General features: G+C 36.2%; 1 protein-coding gene across 2 annotated transcripts in view; it reads left to right on the top strand.

The window, feature by feature from the left end:
• Positions 1–20122, top strand: part of SPAG16 (sperm associated antigen 16) — a gene marked incomplete at both ends in the record, with an annotated part of 885965 nt that overhangs the window by 599959 nt on the left and 265884 nt on the right. For both annotated transcript variants that reach the window (XM_082657932.1, XM_082657931.1), the window contains one exon: positions 7732–7797. In XM_082657932.1, the coding sequence (XP_082514058.1) occupies positions 7732–7797 (66 nt within the window). The remainder of the gene's footprint in view (positions 1–7731; positions 7798–20122) is intronic.

The raw sequence follows: 20122 nt of genomic DNA, 5'->3' as shown, positions 1-20122 counted from the left end.
TTAGATAGGTTTAAAACCAGTTCTGGTTGTTTACTTGTAAGCAGGACTATGGAACAGTTACTAATTGATTGGACAAGTTTAAGACTAGTCTGGTGTTTGTTAACATGGCTATAGAACAATGAGTGCTTCCTGGGAGAGTGGCAATTTCTTTTTTTCTCAGTGATCAACAAAAATTGAAAAGTAGAACAAAAATAGAAAATAAGACTACCATTAATCTATGAATGGCAATATCTCTTACTTGCGTAGGCACTATACGAATCACTTTACACAAATTTTTCCAACTGTAAATAAGAATTTAAATAAGAATTTTAAATATTACCAATTTCATATGGTAGAGATTGAGTTAAGATATGTAAAAATACTTAGCATAGTATTTAGACAAATGAAAAATATTACCAGTAACTTTCTAATGAGCTGAGTTCTAAATCCTGCAATTTCACTCCAGTATCACAATCTTTACCACCAAAATATACTATCTTTCATAATAAAATGCACATATAGTATGATTTCATTTTATGTGTAACTGAGGTAGATAACATGACACAGAAGCGTGAATGTATGTGCACAGGCTACTCCATGTAATACACAAAAGACACTATGTACAGTGGTCACATCTAGGGATGACCTGAGATAGGAGACTAAATTTTCATTGGAGAGTCTTCTGTAACATTTGACTTTTTTCAACCATATTCCTTTATTTCTTTCCTCTAATAAAATATAGTTAATAGAAAATTGTGTGGATGCTTTTACTAAGAAGGGCATGAAGGAACTTTCTGGAAATGTTCTATATCTTAATCTGAATGGCAGCTACACAGAAATATACATAGATAAAAATTGAGCTAAGCCTCTAAAATTTGTGCATAATTTATGTTATATGTTACTAAGGGTACTTTAACACATCAAAAAGACATTTTAAAAGTTAGCCTTGTTTAAAAACAAAAACAAAAATATGACCAAAATCTTCTGAGTTGGGAAGGCCCATTTTATATTTTCAAGTTTGTTAATTTTTTTTTCAAAAGAATATTTCATCCATTGGTTAAATAAATAAGTCATTATAATGAGAAGGGAAGTTTGTGAATCTCAGTCCTTTAATGATTTTAGTGATGGTATGTTTGGTTGCTTATTTTATGATTACTTGTGATTTTATATTTTATGATTATTTCATTATTTTATATTAGGCCTAATTTTTTTAAGAGTTTTAAAACTTTTGAGTATTAGGCTTCTGTAAGTATTATTTTAGTATTTTTTTCAACTTTTCACATGGCACTATTGATAGTAGAAAAGCTTTTAATAACTAAAGAGGTAAGATTAATCTTCTTCCATAGGGTTTACATCAGTCAGGTTATGCTAGGGTGTGTTATGGCAACACAGTCTCCAAATCACAGCAACATTTATATCTTGCTCGTGGTCTGTGTCCTCCGTGAGTTGGAAGGGAGAGCTCTCCTCATCATACTCACCTGGGATCCAGGATCATCTCGCAGCCACCTTGAATGGTACTGGTTTCTGCCATAGGAAAAAGATATCCAGGGAGGGTGTTGTACCTCTAATTGAATGCTAGAAAGGCGTGGTTGGAGAGAGCATGAGAAGGGTGCTACATGTCATTTCCAGTCACAACTCTTGGGCCAGAACTCATTACATGGCTCCACACAGCCACGGGGGGGCCAGGAGGTACACATCTACCAGAAAGGAAGAACACTGGAAAAAAAGCTAGCAAATGGCACTAAAAATTTGCCTCTGTCTTCTCACCCCAATTTCTTGCACATAAAATGTTAGATTACTTTGCAACAAAACAGAGGTACTGTCTTGGCTCTGGCATTCTTTGCTTCTGCCATCATGGATTAGTGCTTCTGTTTTCTCATCTCCAAAATGGGAATTACAATACTACCCATCTCATTGAGTTGTTCTGAGAATTAAATGTGATAATGAAAGTAAAGCACTTAGCACACTTTAAGTACATAATAAGCACTCACTAAATGTAAAGCTGCCTTTTTTACCTGGAGTCATCAGTTATCTCCATGTAGTTGTTTAAAACGTTAAGACACAATGGCATAGTCAGTGGCTAAATATGCTAGTGGGTTAGAACCAAGTCATGGCAAAGGAATGGAAGGAATAAGACAGTGCACATTTCATGTCATGACTGATCAAGATAAAAAATGAATGTTGGAAAGAAGATCCAGCTATTTACCAAAAAATAAGCATATCTGGTGAGTGTAGATTTTTTCCAATTTTCAGTTGTGATCTTCATGTAACTGGTTACTTTTTCACTTAACAACTGTTTATGAAATCTTACCAGAGCTGTCTTGGGCTTTGGGGGTGATAGAGTGGTGGACAAAACAAACAACTTTTTCTTATGGGACTTAATTGTAGTGGGTGGAAAACTAACAACAAACAGGGAAACAAGTAATTTTATTACTTGTTTATTATTGTTATTAATTTCATTAAGTAATTTTAGTTAATGATGAGTGATACAAAAGAAACAAAACAGGGTGACCTATTTGTTGGGTACCAACATCTGCTGAAATAGTTAAACGCTGGAGTCTCACGGGCTTAATACAGTAGAAGCTTAGTTCTCATTCATAGACTGTCCAGTCAGCAGGTCCTGACCAGTGGCTTTTCTCCTTGTGGTGGTTCAGAAACCCAGACTCCTTCCATCTGTGCTCTGCCATATTCCAGAAGCTCCTCTGCCTTCAGCCTGCAAACAGACAAAAATAAAGAGCTTAGAGGATTGTGTGGGATATTTTGCAGGCCAGGGCTATGCTGGACTTATTTCACAATTGCCCACGTTTCACTGGGCAGAACTCAGTCACATGGCCGCACCTGACCTCAAGTCTGGCTGAGTGCCCAAGGGGAAAAGGAAAGCAGTTTCACAGAAGTTTCTGCTACTGTAATGAGAGGATATAATGGGGGGGGGGAGAATATTTGATAACAGACATCACTGGAAAGGTTCTATTGGAGTTGAAAGCAGAATGGGAAGAAGGACAAGGGCATGTGTATAGCTTCCTGGAAACATCCAAGGTAGAGAAAATAAGATGTACAAAGGCAGGAACATGCTAGGCCTGTTAGAACAGAAACGACAGTGTGACAGTGTTATGCTTTGGTGTCTATAGTTACTTATTTATCCTGACAGGAAACAGGAGGTTTCTGGATCAGAGCTCACGCCATTTATTTGCTCACAGAGCAGCTCCTGTTGATTTTCCATCCCCCAGTTCCCCATGGGAAGAAGCAGTGAGAACCAGGTGTACCCGGTGGGGACAGTGGGGTTACGTACCATGGAAAGGAACCGCCACATTATGAAACCCAGTGCCCCTCCACTACTGCGGTAGAAAGAGAAAGAGAAACCTTTGTTCTGAAATGTAAGCAAATCCACTATAGGAGGAGGCGGGGAAGGGCTTTAGACTTCCCAACACTGTAATGTAAACAAGTGCCTCAAGGGGAGGTACCCCTAAATCTCTCCGGAAGTCTCCATCTTCAGGGTTGCTATTCAAGCATCTTTTGACATCCAAGTGCAGTACTCTGCTCAGAAAGCCCTGACCTTATCAAAACATGAAAAGAATCATGGAGCAAAATGCGTGAGAAGGGAGAATGGTAAAGGATGAGGTCAGATAGTCAGACAGAAGCCAAATAATACAGAGCTTTCGGAACTAAGTAAAGAGTTTAAAATTTATTCTACATGCAATGGTAATTGTTTGGATGGCTGTAAGAAGCAGCATGGCATGATCTGATTCAGGTTTTATTGATCACTTCAGTGGCTGAGAGAGAAATCGATGGGGAGTAGGGTGAGGGTAGGAGCGGGGAGATGAGTAAGGATGCCCCTGCTGTTCTCTTGCTCCATGCGATGATGTCCTGCACCAGAGTGGTGACAGTGGAGCAGAGCAGAGGTGGGCAGCGTAAGGGCGTATGTTGAGGAAGGAACTGATATACTGGATAAGGGGTGGGGTGGAGGTAGGGAAAGAAAGAGTTATTCTAATTCTCAGGTGTTTTTTTAAATTTTTATTTTATATTGGAGCATAGTTGATTAACAATGTTGTGTTAGATTCAGGTGTACAGCAAAGTGATTCAGTTATTACTATACACGTATCTATTCTTTTTCAAATTATTTTCCCACTTAGGTTATCACAGAATATTGAGCAGCGTTCCCTGGGCTATACAGTAGGTCCTTGTTGGTTATCAATTCTCAGGTTTTTGACTGCCTAGGTTTTTTGTTTGAGCAACTAGTGATGCCATTTACTTAAAGGGAAAGATTTGGCAGGGGTCCAGAGAGGCAGTTGGGAAGTAGTAAATCAAAAAGTCTCCTTTTGCATATCATGTCTAACATGCTGTATCAGACAGGTCACAAGCAGGAAACAGATGATACATGGAGTACACTCAAGTTGAATGGTTACAGAAATATGAACAGGGTTAAGGGACCAAACACAGCACCCAAACGCTAGCAACAATAGAAAGCTATTACTACCACTAGGTCTGAAGGGGCTGGGGAAGGAGAACATTACTGAACAGTGTGAGCTGTAACCATTGGAGAGGACCTGCACAACATAAGCAGTGGAATTAGGTAGAGGGCAGAGCCAGTAAGAAAATCACAGCTGAACAGGAAGGGAACTGAAGTGATCATTTATCCATCTTCTATATAGTTCCACTCTTCCATATCCTGCTGGTGGTTTTCTCTTACTGAATCCAACCAGAAGACAGAGAACCTGAGAGCCCACAGTGATGTAGTTAGTAGAGATCAGGGCACAGAGAGGAAAGGGCCACATGGGGATTTAATCTGAGAGACAAATAGAAAAAACAGCACTGATGCTGATAAGACTCCTTCGTGGGGTCTTAGGAGGCAGATAGATAGCTAAGAGTAGAGATGTTGATTTGGACATCATCACTATTTCAGTGGCCTATCTAGCATGTACTAAGAGCTAATATTTGTAAGCTCTTACTTTGTGATAGGCACTGTTCCAACATTTCACATGCATTATCTCATTTAATTCTCAAAACAGACCTATAGGTTAAATATCATTATCTCATTGGACATGGGTAATAGCGTTTAACCTATAGATTTGTTTTGAGAATTACTTGAGGCAACAGAAGCACAGTGAAGTGAAGCAACCTGTTTAAGTTCACATAGCTATTTGGTAGCAGAGCCAAGAATTAAGCTCCAGATGTTTTTATCCCCAGAGTCAATAATGGAAACCATTATTGCATACAGCTTCTCTGAGAGAATCAAATACTGGAGCAGTGACACGTTAGGTCACATGATTTTTTTTGTTTTTTGGTTTTTTTTGGTAAGACCCTTCCCTTTTTTTTCATTTTTTTCCACTTTTTGAAAGAAAACAATTCTGACAAGAATTCATCAAAGAAGATATTCTGAAATTTAATGCCCTGGTGTGGGTATTGGTTTTGATTAAGGCTGTTCGAAGACTAGAATATTAGTAACCCACATATTCCCTATACCACAAAAAAAGAGTAGATTCACTTTTATCTTGGAAACAAAGCTGGATAGAAAAGCTTTTTTAACTTTTCTTAATTCATGAAACATTTATCTTCGAGTCAGGTTTTGTTATAGCAGCACAAATGTGGTCCATCAGCATTTCCATTATAACCCCATATTTCCAGGGCTTTTCAAGAGTGCCTTAGAGATTCTACTTTGAATTAAAACTTGGCATTCAGGATTTGAATCAGAAAACTCCATTTTCCTTACCAATTAATCAAATAGTTTAGAGGTTCTCAGTTTAGAAGAGGACCAAACATAAAACTTTTATTAATGCAAAAAGTATTTTAAGACCAATTTACTAACAAATATTTTAAAATATTAACACTCACTATACAACTATAATATTATATAACTATTTATATTAGTTCTCAAAAAAGTTAACCATAAACACTCCTAAGATAATATATGAAAGATAACCATAACATCTTATACTTTGCCTTTTTGGCTTTGTAAGTAATTTATCTCTACTTTGGGAATTTGGGTGATTGGAAGTCCTCAGCATAATTGGTTTAATGTTATTAACAGTATCAAGATACTGAACCAGAAGAGCCTAAGTAGGGGGAATCCTGAGAGGGCGCCAGAGTATTTCAACATATTTTTATGAATTTAAATTCATGTGGGGAAATTTTGCATTCTGTACAAAGGGATTAACAGCATGCATTAATTCTGTAAATAGATATTTGAAATATAATGTGCTGAATGCAATGGCAGTAATGAGGATTGAATAAGTTTAGTTACAAAGCCTTTCCACTTAGTTCCAAGCTATTCCATGAATGTTCTGCAACAACGAGGGGGCATGATGATGACCCTGTGTCTTTAATATCTCATTCTGCAGTCTTTTCTTTAATCTCTCCCCCAGCCTTAAATGGTTTAGGATTAAGTAAGCACAAGGTAGTGAATGAAAGTAGATGAAGCCTTTTGAGTAAACCTGCTCTCCTGACTGACTTCTCTCCAGCCACACTGGCCTCCTTGCTATTCCAGAAACACACCAGGCAAACTCCCACATTGAGATTTGTTCTAGCTTTTCTTCTTCCTGGAATGCTTTTCCTCCAGATGTCTGCTTGCCTAACTCCCTTACTGCCTCATTCTTGGTTCAAACCCTGCTTTCTGAGCGTGGTCAAACTCCATCACTCTACTTGATAACTCGATTTGCCCTTAGCCCTTCAATCCCAGGACTCATGACTCCCCTTACCCTACCTGGCTTTTCTTCTTTCCACAATATTTACTATCTTCTAACACACTTTGTACCTTTTAAAAATATTTCTTATCTTCTAGCACACTTTGTACGTTTGTACTTTCCCTCTCCCCCTGGAACGTAAGGTCAGCGAAGACAAGCTTCTTTGTTTTATTCACTGACATATTCTAAGCACCTAGAATTGTGCTGAACATATATTAATTGCTCAAAGATATTTGTTAAATGAATAATACACTGTTGAATGAAATCTGAATTTCTGCCTATAACAAGAATCTACAAACAACCTTCCAGATATAACTTTCTCTGTTCCCTGGTTCTTCTATGGAATTTGAGTTATTTCCCTAAGGTAGGTAAGAATGCTCTTTGAACATCAGTGTCAAAATGAAAGGTCCCACATTTAAATCCTTTTTGTAATGTGTTATGGGCCCATTTTTCTTAAAATTGTTTAAACTAAAACTTGGAAATTTTGTGGTTAAATTGAATTTTAGTTTTAGCTATTGTTTGGAACAGATGACCTGAATGGGTAGATGCAAAGTATGTTTTTCACAAAACAAATGCTTATTTTACTGGGCACATTTGTAACATTTTTTTATACTTGTAATGATATTAATACCAAACTGTGAAAGTTTATGAATTAAAATGTGATCTTGTGATTAAAAAGGAGAAAGAACCCCACACCCTCAGCAGTGGTGAAAATGTGCTGAAAACAAGGGCTTTCTATAAGGGCTTCACTACTTGGCACCATGGCTTGAAAGCTATGTTAATTGCAGAATAGAGTCAGTTAGTGAGAGTTCACCGCCGGCTCAGTGGTATAAAAGTGAGGACCCTGGAATTTCAGTGTAGATACTAATGCTGTTGGCACACGCACCAGCACAGCCCTGTCTGATTCTGAATGGTAGCTGACAGCAAAAGCTAGCCTTTTCTCCCATGAGTATGTATTAGTTTTATTTATGGACTTAAACATTACTTTGAAACAAATAAGATCTGTTATCTTTCCTTTTCTTTTCACATAGTAAATTGAATTTATTTGATTTGTATTTCTGCTTTGTTTTCTTAGGGTAAATGTGAGCAGTCCCTCTATGGTCACATGCATTCCATCAATGATGCCACCTTCACTCCTAGGGTGAGTTCAGTTCTCCCAATAAATTATTTTACTGCTTCATATATACAAATTCATTTTAATGAAACAAAGTTCCAGAAAAAAATGGCACGTTAACAGGGTGAGAGAACAAATTTGAGAATTAATTATAGCAGTGAAAATAATATATATGTAGTATAGGGTTACAGAAGTTTAAAACACACACACGATACAGTGGTAGAAACAAGGAGGAAATCTGTTGTACTTAACTCCACTTAAACACATTTTTAAAAAGCTTTTTGTCTAATGTGGGCTTCAAGAAAGTAAGTGGGATATAAACTTGTAAATTTTAAAGTAAAATCACAAAATAATGAAAATGCTTGAAAGGAAACCTATAAAAAATGTTAAAGAAATAGGGCCTTTCTTCAGGTTAGAATAGAGCAACCTTGATTTGACAGTTCTTCAGTTCCTCATGGACAGCTTTCACATATGTCTTTCTTTATGTAAACTGATGACATAGCATAAATATTTATCTGCAGTTTGAGATATGTAGATATCAGGATGATTTCACCAGTGATGAAGATTGTTAAATATGGCTTTGAGTTTCTGTGCCAATTGGGGTTGTCTCTAAAAGAGTTCAGATAGTAATCGTGGAAGGATGATTTAAGTTTGTTCCTTCTCAGATGAAAGCAATTTGACTAGATAGATGACCTCTCAAGTCCCTTCAAACTCTGTGATTTAATTATAGCTAACATTTTAATTTGGCTCTAAGTTCCCAGGAGAGTGTAAATCTTAATTCCATACTCCTCTTTCTTTTCCAATTAGCTAAAAAAGAAATCTGATAGATCACCTACATCTAACTTCAAAATGACAGCTTAGTCAAAACTCCATTACTATCATGCTGTTATTATTCTTTCAGAGAGAGAAAAATATTCAGTAAAAATCATTTCTACTAAAGGAATGTTGTTTACCTCAACTGAAATTGTGCTGGTGTCGTCAGCCCTGAAATGTTCATGATTGGCTCAACTAAAATTAAATTCTAACAAATTTGTCTTAGTAAGGAATCTCCATTTGACTGACTCTATTGAGCCAATATATTATGGATTAGTTCTAAATACCAAGTAAAATTTTATTTCTAGCAGAGTATAGAACCATTTAAGCACTATGGACCCACATGATAGGATATTTATGTTAAAAAATCTATTAAGTGGCCTAGAGCTTCACATACCCCAGGAAAATTAAGTAGAAGCTAAAATGAAGTAAACTAATATTTTGTAAGTCAGGCATTTATTTTGGTAAGCAATATCATAACTGAAAAAGACGTACCATTTAACATCCTAAATAGTAAAATTAATAAATATGGAAATAGCCAAATTAGACTTAGTCAGCAGTCAAGGGGCACATACATTAATTATGTATATTTCAAAAGCAGGATATTGAATATGTGGTCCAGGTGTCCAATATCAAAGTGGCTAATCCGTTTTTGCTTACACACTTTGTTCATACCAAGGGGACTATTACAACCCTATTCCAAATCAATATCCCAAAGCCTCATTGAATTTTTCCATTAATTTATCTCTTCTTCACTGGAAATAGTTAATAAACTATTAAGGAAGTGATGTTTTGTTATGATGAATGACACTCTTAAGTAAAATTTTCCATCACTTGTGTCAACTGTTTTGAAAACTGTCGTATTTCACGTACCCGGTAGGGAATGTCAAGAGGGAGGAGGCAGCAGTAACTGAAAGACTTCCAGGATGTCTCAAGCACATGGCATCGTGACACAGTTCACATTCAAACCTCCGGCAAAGTTGTGGTCATAAATGCATCATGCGGTACATACATGGCAGGCAGAGATTTGAATTATTTAGTGTTAGTTCTGCTAATTGTCTGATGCCTTAGGGATATGCATTCAAGTTACATTACCAGTTAAAAATGCATTCAGCTGTTTACATAAACACAATTTTAGGAAAAGTCTACAATTTTAGATTTGTAAGCAGAAATAAAAAATGTAAAACTCAGTGTTATCCAGCTAACAACCAAGAATCACGGAAACAAATATGCAATATACAGTATATATATATGGTTCTGTAAAGCTGTATAAGTTGAATTTTATTTCTATGTTATAATGTTAGGGCTCTGATGTCTTCACCTCTGGCCGATTTTTCTGTTGGAGATAGACATTTATTTAAAACCTCTTTTTAAAGTAATCTATTAATGAAACACTTTAAGGACCTATGAAAGCTTTTTATTAGGTCAATTTTGTAAAGCAAAACCAAAATATTTTTTAAAAGTTGACAGTAATTGCTGGAATAATATTAATAGACACATACAATTCAATGTAAGTAAAAGAGTGTTTTAAACTATGTAAAAATACATAGCAAGAAAATGAGCAGGGTATTCCTATCAGAGGGAGTCTCTCCAGCCTTCAGTTTTCCAGGAAATTGACCCATAGACTGACTAGGGTAGGGATTCCATCAAGCCTTCTAGAAACTGTTTCTGGTCCTTTTCTAGAGTGATGTTATGGTGGGGTGGGTGTCCTTATCTCTCTGTGGACATTCCCAGCTGTTCTGAGAGACACATAGTCAGGATGACTATGCTGTGCCTGCCTGGTAAGGCCAGGTGAACACTATAAATCAACTCTATTAGAATACCAGTGCATCTTTCCTTGGGAATATTTACCTCCATTTCACACATTCATGCTGGGAATTTAGTCTCAATTCATTAGTTATTAAACGAAATTGAAAGGCTGTGTAGAATCAAAGAAACTACTAGTAGTTCTAGAGGTCTAACCAGCTCATGAAAGGAAACTTCAGACCTACCTCGAGTACTAGTCTCACTTCTTTTAATTGACCTGTTGTTTTATTCAAATACTGTTATATTGATTATTTAATGTAGAGGTGTATATCTTTATTGCAACTAATTGTATAAAATATGGATATTTTGATTTTGAAGTGAATGATATACTATATAGCCTTAATAGAAGACTAGTCAAATTCTAACTTGTTTCCCACCTGTATAATTCCATGGAAACTGTAACTGCCGTGAATATGGTGAAAGAGAGTGAAGTCTATCAGTTTTATCTTTACAGCAGTTGTGAGTTTTAAACAAATAAGAGGGAAAGGGGTTTAATAGTAATTTGTAGTAAAGTAGACACCCCCTCTGTTGGCCTTGAGTCATGTGGAGGGCAAGAGAAATAATTTCCTGTTTTAGAGAACTTGAAGAAGAGTGTAACTATGAGAAGTCATTCAGGCCAAGAAGGTGAAGGAAGTGTTTGGAACAGAGAGCGGCATTACAGGGGAATTGGTTGATCACGTAATGGATCATTAGAGGATGGAGTAGAAGGGTGTGTGAGAGAGAGGAAGGGTAATGGGATAAGATTAAGGGGCAAACACAGCTCTTTGAAGATGAGAGTCTATGTAATAAGGGAAAACATGCTGGCCTGGGCAGCTATCGATAACAGAAATAAGTATAACAATCACATTCTGCATGTCAAAATGGCCATAGAATCAAAATGACTATATCAAAATGAAAAATCAAAAAGCCAAATACTCATAAAATATGATAGTATAGAAAAAAGATTAAGTCCAGTCCGCATTTCCTATCCCTAGATATCTTACCCTGAGCTTCCTATCCACAGGTATCAGAGGTTATGGATTCAAGATGTCTGATAAAGAGTTGCCCCCGGAAGTGTGGGCTAAGTCAGCTTTAGTTCAAAAGTCATTGAGGGCAGATTGGACTTTCAGAATTAAGTCATGGATCATGGATCAAATGAGATATTTTAAAATCAAAATGTGCCATAACCCCACTGAAATCCTAAGGTAGATTCACTGCTGTGCTTCACTACTGGAAGCTCCCAGTCACTCTCCCTCATTCTTTGAAGGCTAGAGTTCCTGAATCACTGTCTTTCCCTACACATATGGCCCATAGAGCACTCTGATCACTTTCTTGTTGACCACTTTTCCTCCAACACTTCTTTATCCTCAGTCGCATACTCCCAAAGTCAAACCGCGAGCACTTTGTCATTAACTAAAGGCATCACTTCCAAAATCTCAATTTCAAGCATTGCTTTTCTAAAGATACCTGTCTTCCAGCTCTAAGTAGAGCCAGTACAATATTTCCACTTCATTGAGAGCTCTAATCAGCTAAAATCTTACTCAGCAACTTATCGCCTTTCTGCCTTCACTTATCATTTTATCCCAGCCTGGGTTCCTCAGTTGTCATTCTGGCAATTCCACCACAAAGGACTTTGGTTCAATTTGACCTCGTTTTTTCTGTAATGCTTAACTGGCAAATCTACATTCTTTGGCCTATACTGGGACAGACTAAAAAACACTGGAGGAAGCTATACAAACAAACTGGTTTTTTTCTTTAAATTAACTTTAAATTTCCCTTTCCTTGTTTCATTATGTATTATTTGAGTTCAGATGTATCTATATCTATATATCCATAATTTCTTTGACTTTTGAGTGGTGGTATTATTTCTGCATTATATCTTATTCCTCCATGTTGCCCAGAAATCTCCTATATCATTTTCTCCTCAACCATTCAAATATGAACTCCAAGTCAACAACTCCCCTGAAACTCTCTGATTTCCATATTGTTTTATCTAATGACCATTTCTCCATTATTATTAAACTTTACTTTTCATAGTTACTTTTAAAACCTTCTTCTTGAATCCTGAGAAGTAAAATCGCCGTGGCCACTGCTCTTTAAACTACTGTTCTGGATCCTTCTCTACTACCTGACTCCCAAATACTAAACTGTATCAAGACTCAATCTTAAATCTTATTCTCTAGCAGGTTCTCTTCTTGCATCATCTCACTCAAACCTGTGGCTTTTAATTTCATCTGCACGTGATGATTTCTAGGTAAATCCCAATCTTTACTTCAGACTCACTGTTAGCTATTTTGCATCTCACCCTAAATATCTGTATCTCATTTTAATATGCTAAAAATGAAACTATTGCTTTCCCTTTCTCCTAACTGGTTCCTTTCCCCCATCTTTTCATTAGTCATTGTGACCCTATTAATCCCAATGCAGAAGCAGAAGGATCAGTCATGGTTCACAATTGTCTTGGGGCTTTCTGTCTGTTCACTTTTTAAAAAAAATCTCTGTACACTGGAAAGCAGTAAAAAGGAATGAGAAAAAGGACATTTTAAATCTTGTTTGGCTCAATAGCTCCAGCATCTAGTATAGCTTATTTTGCATACTTAATATTAAAAAATGTGATGAATAAATGCAGAGTTTTAGACAAATGAAAGCACACGGATTTCATTACAACATTGTATCATTACATCTTATTTATTTCAACTTTACTGGCTTTCAAAGTCCTGTGGATATTGAACTGCAAGACACAAACTCATTTATTGATAATTCTCACAATAGATTAATTGCTCCTTAGAAAGCTTCTATAAATCATAGTGTTCCATAACTTTGGAGCCCTGGAAAATTACCCAATTGTAGTTATACTTATCTCCTGGTACATTATGGATCCTGGCTTTGCCATTCACAAGATGTATAATCTTTTTTTTTCATTATTTTTTTTTTCCAAACTGATGCAAAAATTCCAAGTTAGTTATTTTATGCAGTAGTTTTCCCCCTAAACAGACTTGTGATAACCACATCTTTTAAATCTGTAAATGATGTTATCAAAATAATCTCAATCTTTGATATCTCACAAAAATGTATATTTTACAATCCACCATGAATATCAAGGCTGCAAGAATAACACATTTCCTATATCCAAATATTTTACAGCTGTACCCAGAAAGAAAAACAACAAAAAAAAGGGAAAATACCATATATGCTGGGTTAAGGGCTAACGTTACCCAAGCAGCCAGAAATAAAGTATCCAAATTATTAGCATTAATTTAATACAGTTATAACTTCAGTAATCACTTTGTCATTGACAATGATTGCTTGAGCACAGGGCTGAGTGCCCCAAGGGCTGGTAGTAGAAGCTGCTGCTACAGACCAGTGCCTCCTCCTCTCTGCCCTGCCAGCTCCCACCTGTGCATCGCCCCATATATACCATGTGTATGTGTATATATAGTTGCTTTACAATGTTGCGTTAGTTTCTGGTGTACAGCAAAGTGGATCATCTATATGTCTATATATATCCCCTCTTTTTTGGATTTCCTTCCCATTTAGGTCACCACAGAGCACTGAGTAGAGTTCCCTGTGCTGTACAGTAGTTTCACATTAGTTACCTATTCTTTACATAGTGGTGAATCATCCCACTTCCCCCGCCCTGGTATCCATACGTCCATTCTCTACGTCTGGGTCTCTGTTTCTGCTTTGCAAATAAGTTCATCTGTATCATTTTTCTAGATTCCACATATAAGCAATATTATACCATATTTGTTTTTCTCTTTCTGACTTACTTCACTGTGTATGACCGTCTCTAGGTCCATCCACGTCTCTGCAGTTTGCACAATTTCATTCCTTTTTATGGCTGAGAAGATGTCTAATCTTGAGTAAATCATTTAGTTCTTTTGTAAAAATGAATGATATAAAGAACAGTGAATATTAGATAATATATATAATGTGTTTAACATAGTACCTGGCAAATCGAAAATGCTATTACTATCACTTCTACTCCTACCACTCCTACTATTACTATCATTATTATTATTACTACTACTACTATTATTCTTGGAGCTAATATTTCTTTCTAGCCATTTGTGTTCAAATAAGTAGACATAAATAAAAGAACAACCACACACAAATATATGACTTTCTTCTATCCTATAATTTAATTTTATTTAATATAATATAAATGTTATAAACATAAAACTGCAGTATATATTTCACACTTTAACAAAAATAAGAAAATGAAATTCTAAAACTATTCTAAATAAGAAATTATGGAATTGTATTAAACTTGAGCTAAATTCCACTAAAAAAAAATGGGCATAAACCTCCATAGGAGTATTTTGTCTGTTTCATATCATAGTATACCATTTAATAATTAGTTAAGAGTTTTAAATTTGATCTGGAATAGATTAATTGCTTTTCCCAAGTTACTAGTATGTGAATATAAATGCATTAATTATCTTTTTTAAAAATCATGAAAAAGTGGGCTTCCCTGGTAGCGCAGTGGTTGAGAGTCCTCCTGCCGATGCAGGGGACACGGGTTCGTGCCCTGTTCCGGGAGGATCCCACATGCCACGGAGCGGCTGGGCCCGTGAGCCATGGCCGCTGAGCCGGCGCGTCTGGAGCCTGTGCTCCACAACGGTAGAGGCCACAACAGTGAGAGGCCCACGTACCGCAAAAAAAAAAAAAAAAAAAAAATCATGAAAAAGTAAATACTGCAATTGCCTACCTAAAAAGTTATCCTCACTCCATTTTAGCAAAGGAAGCTCAATTTCTGATATTCTGAATTTTGTTTGTTTTTAACCAATCTCAAACAGAAAGTGCGTAGTATCCATCTTTGGCCATTTTATATAAATAGATACAAATAACATTTAGATCATGCAGCCATTGATCTTCTGAAGGACAAATGATGTCAGGCAGTACTTACACACCAAAAAAATTTAATTTTGTTTACTTCTTCAGCAATACAACTTGATGTCAACTACCATTTAGCTGGGCCAATAATATTGATATTTGATGTCAGTTCTTATTCATTACTGCACCTAGATGATGCATAAGTCAAAACTTTTAGATGCATGGTGAAAAACACTAAAGCAGGTTCTATCTGGGGAAATTGGAGACAACAGCAGAATAGAAAATTAAAACATGTGGAACATGACATTTTCATTTTATGTAATATTTGAATTATTTCAATAATTCCTACATATTAAAAATTAACTTCATATCTTTTAAATTAATGCCATAGTATATATTCTTAAACTAAATCTTTTAGAAAGTAACCTTCTTGCCCTAACATTTTGTGAAGAAAAAATAATTTTTCATAGAAAAATGTGACACAAACAAAAGTGAAGGAAAAAAAGTTTGTGTAAGCAACTATTCAAAGATTAATTAGAGAATATTTTTAAGTGTAATAAATTGATAGAGGTTCTTTAGTTCTACTTTGTTATGTTCTCAGAAATTTAACACTGCATATGACAAAGAAGAAACAATACATTTAAGATATTACCCTGACGCCAAAGTTTAACCTTCAATAACTTCCCTAGTTGGATAAAGGTGATTTATGCGTTTATAGTTTTCTTGATGGTTCCATGAAAATTAGAAACAACATGATCATGCCATATTTCTTGACTTCTTCTTTGACTGTGAAACTGATAATTTGTGTGTATGTGTATATATATATATATACACACATATATAGATATTCTTTAGAAGACTTAAAATATTTTGGCATATATAAAAAGTTTAATAATGGAATTTCAACATAACTCTTTACTGAGCACCTGCTATGTCCTGGACACTGCTCTAAATATTAAAGGTTCAGCAATGAACAATACCAAGTTCTACCCTTATGGACCTTATATTCTGGTAAGAACCAGAGACATTAAACAAGTAAATGCATGAATAGTCTCAAGAATAATAAGCGTTATCTATCCAGAATCAATTAGGATAAAGAGTAATGAGGTAAGAGTTGGAGCTTATGATAAAATGGTCAGAGAAGGACTCTCCGAGAGAATGACATTTAAGAAAACCATGCAGTAAGATTTTAAGGAAAACTCAAGCAAAGGCAACAGCAAAGGCCAAGTTCCTGAGATGGTGGAGGTGTGGCAATGTTAGAAGAACAGGGCACGTGGAGTGGACAAGGATTAGATTAAGCAGGTAGAATATCTTACATCTAATAGATAATTGTTAACTTAGGTTGTTCTTATTGGTTAAATGTGGAATGGTTGAGGCTATTTTACAGTAACCGCATAAATGTTTATTTATACAAAAATGCCCTGGCTATGAGAAGCACAATAGATTATTTTGGCTGAATAATACCTTAATATTTTTTAGCCCATAGCCCTTGACATAATTCTTGGTACAAAAAGTAACCAATAAATATTCATTGATTAGGAAATATTAGAAAGCCAGAACTCAAGCGGTATTTTAGAGGACATTCTTTGGACAATGTTCTCTGTGATATGATTAAATTTATTTTATACTATTGATCTTAAAGTATTATTTTAAAATTTATGACATGTTTCAGATTGTCCATGTTTGTTTTGAGCATACAGCTGCCAAAAATTGTTCAAAATATATTTACTACTTTCATAAGAAACAGTGTCACTGCTCAGAGTATTTGGCCATTTAGGCAACTGGTCTTCCAGTACAATGAAGTCTTATTTAAGTAATTTCCACAGTACAAAAATGTTTTAATGTCAAAATATCAATATAAAATTATACATTTTTCTCTAGTAATGATTAATTGTAGTCAGTCTAAACTTGCATGAGATTTAAAAAGTTTGAAAAACTACATGTATGGTAAATAACATGAGTTTTTCAAGAGATTGCTTTACATATATGAATAATGCCTAATGTATCATACATTATCCCTAAATCACATAATTAGAGCAAAAAGAATTGTCACACCAATTTACTCATAAGCATAATTACAAGAAAATTTAATTATCCCCTTTAATGTGATTTTCTCCACTTATTTTTGTGTTTGGGGGTGAATGTGACCCTATGAATCCATACTTCAAGAAGTAACTGCTATAAAGATGCAGACCTACTAGAGAATGGACTTGAGGACATGGGGAGGGGGAAGGGTAAGCTGGGACAAAGTGAGAGAGTGTCATGGACATATATACACTACCAAACGTAAAATAGATAGCTAGTGGGAAGCAGCCGGTTAACACAGGGAGATCAGCTCGGTGCTTTGTGACCACCTAGAGGGGTGGGAGAGGGAGGGTGGGAGGGAGGGAGATGCAAGAGGGAAGAGATATGGGAACATATGTATATATATAAGTGATTCACTTTGTTATAAAGCAGAAACTAACACACCATTGTAAAGCAATTATACTCCAATAAAGATGTTAAAATTCTTAGTAAGTGCTCTGTAAATATTTGTGGAAATGATTTAGTTGAATAAAAAACCAAATCTTGTTCTAACAAGGAGAGAGACTGGTTTGACCGGATATTTCGCAGTCTGCACAAAAGTCAGCTGTTAATGTGGATATCCAGGTTCCAAACCCCTCTCTGACCTCTAGTAACTGTAGCAGAAGACTCATATTTCTCTGATTTTCATTTCCTGCCCTGCCCCCTTCATTACTCTGGGAATATAGAAGGATTGGCGTTCTCCCTTGATGAAGGACAACAGATTAATAACGTTAAGTGTCTACATCATTAAAATTGCCATCCCTGGTATATTTCAAGTGTACCATCAACTGTGACTAGTTTTTACTCTTCAGGGGGTCCTCTGATCTCCAGTTCCTTATGTAAATTAATGCAAAAACTTCTCCAGTAGTATCACGTGCTATTCATTTCAAACTCCAAAGGGAATGTTCTGTTTCTTGATTTGGCAAATGGAAAGAACAGAGTGGCAGTGTGCTGAGTTACAGGTTAACAAACAGAATATTGGTCCAATCTGGGATGAAGAGCACTGGGAAAGAAAGCATGATGTTATTCTCAAGTCTGTTGAATCAGAGATTCATTTATATCTATTTTGTTCTCATGTATAAATATCTCTAAAATGTAAAGTTATAGTAAAATATATTTTATTCCATTTAGGAGGTTTACAAATTATTTTCAACAGATGACTCCATACCTCATTAAGGGCTTAGGATCATGTCTTATCCATTTCTGTTTTGCACCTCTCCTGTCCTCTCTCCCTCACCACACTCCATCACCTGGAACTGGGTCATTCTAACATGGAACACTTATCTGGTAAATATTTAATCAATGACTAAATTTTATTAGAGTCCTTAAAAAAAGAAATTTCATCATCTTTTAAAATTATGTACAAATTTCTTTCTTCAGCTCATCGTAACAAATGAAAGTAGACTAGTGGAGGGATAGAAATGTACTATTCTGGGAAAAGGATGGGTTAGAGCAGCTTGATTAAATGGATCAAAAAGAAGTAAAAGTTTAGCAGTTGACAAACTGGTTTTTAAAAGCATTTGAATGTCCTTTAATTCACAAATTAGAAAACCCATTAGTGTGGGTTGTTTTAGGAAGTAAGATTATCAGTGCAGGCTTCATTCAAATGTTAATAAATATGGGCATATGTGCTTTACTTAAAAATGGTTGTTTAGAGAAAATAAGTTGATGGGCAGAGGCGAAGAACTCTCAAGCTATAAGCATTTCAACAAAATATATGCTCTGTGTCTGTGTGTGTATAGCATGTGTGTGAATTACTCAAGTGACCACATTAATTATACGTATATGTGTCATATTATAATTGTTTAAACATTGGATGAGAATTCTATTGGCATGTGTTAGTTAAATCTTAAATTTATTTTCCAGTTTCACAGGGAAAGTGACAAGAAAAGATATAAAACTCTAAGCTCTATTCAGGCTTTTCATTGTCTGGCCATGTTCACTAATGAGCCACATTCCACTCCCCCTCCCCCTCCCTCAATATCTAGTATTTTTACCCTCAACTTCTGCTAGTTCCAAGGTCACTATGCCAAAATTAAATAATAATGTGCATCGAAATTCAATTTAAAAGCTTTGAATAAAGACCTTCCATCTGATTTACATATGAATTTATTCCTGACTTTCTTCTTGTTTATCTAATGGATTTGAATTCAATCAGATTGAGTTTCTGATCACAGCAACTGCTTACCAGGTATGTGAATTAGAAATAGCCTCAGAGGATCAAGATGGTGGATAGGAGGACATGGAACTCACCTCCCCCAACAAACACATCAAAAATACATCTAGATGTGGAACAATTCTCACTGAAAACCAACTGGAAGCTGGCAGAAGATCTCTTATACAACCAAATCTTCAAGAAAGATTCCCATATAACCAGGTAGAAAGGAAAGAAAAAAAGTATCAAGACAGGACCAGCACCCTTGGAAGCTATCTGTGAAGAAGAGAAGGTTGATATGGGCAGGCCCTCACCCTGGGAAGCCCCCTTGCCTGCTGGGAGGTCTGCTGGGACAGATGGAGGGACTTGAGGGGCCTGGACTCTGCTCAAGAGGAGTGCTATGTGCTGGCTTGCTAGCAGTCAGTACAGAGATACCCCTGCATTGATGGCTGCCACCTTGCTGCACTTCCCAGCCTGAAATGTGCACCAACTGGGGGCTGCTAGTGTGTGCAGCAACTAGGCAGTGAATTGCAAGAGGATGGGCCCTAAGAGAGGACTCAGTCTAGCCGCACAGAGATAGCCTAGAGGGCCTGGGGTATGGGCCCCACCTCCCAGCACCAGCCTAGCACTGGGTCCAGGATGAACACAGTGGAGAAAAGGACACAACTTTGCTGCTTCTGAGCAAAACCATGGATGCAC

Source organism: Grampus griseus (assembly GCF_964374135.1).
Source record: "Grampus griseus genome assembly, chromosome: 7".
Lineage (NCBI taxonomy): Eukaryota > Metazoa > Chordata > Mammalia > Artiodactyla > Delphinidae > Grampus > Grampus griseus.
Note: the sequence above shows the minus strand (reverse complement) of the source record. Positions and strands in the feature narration are given on the sequence as shown.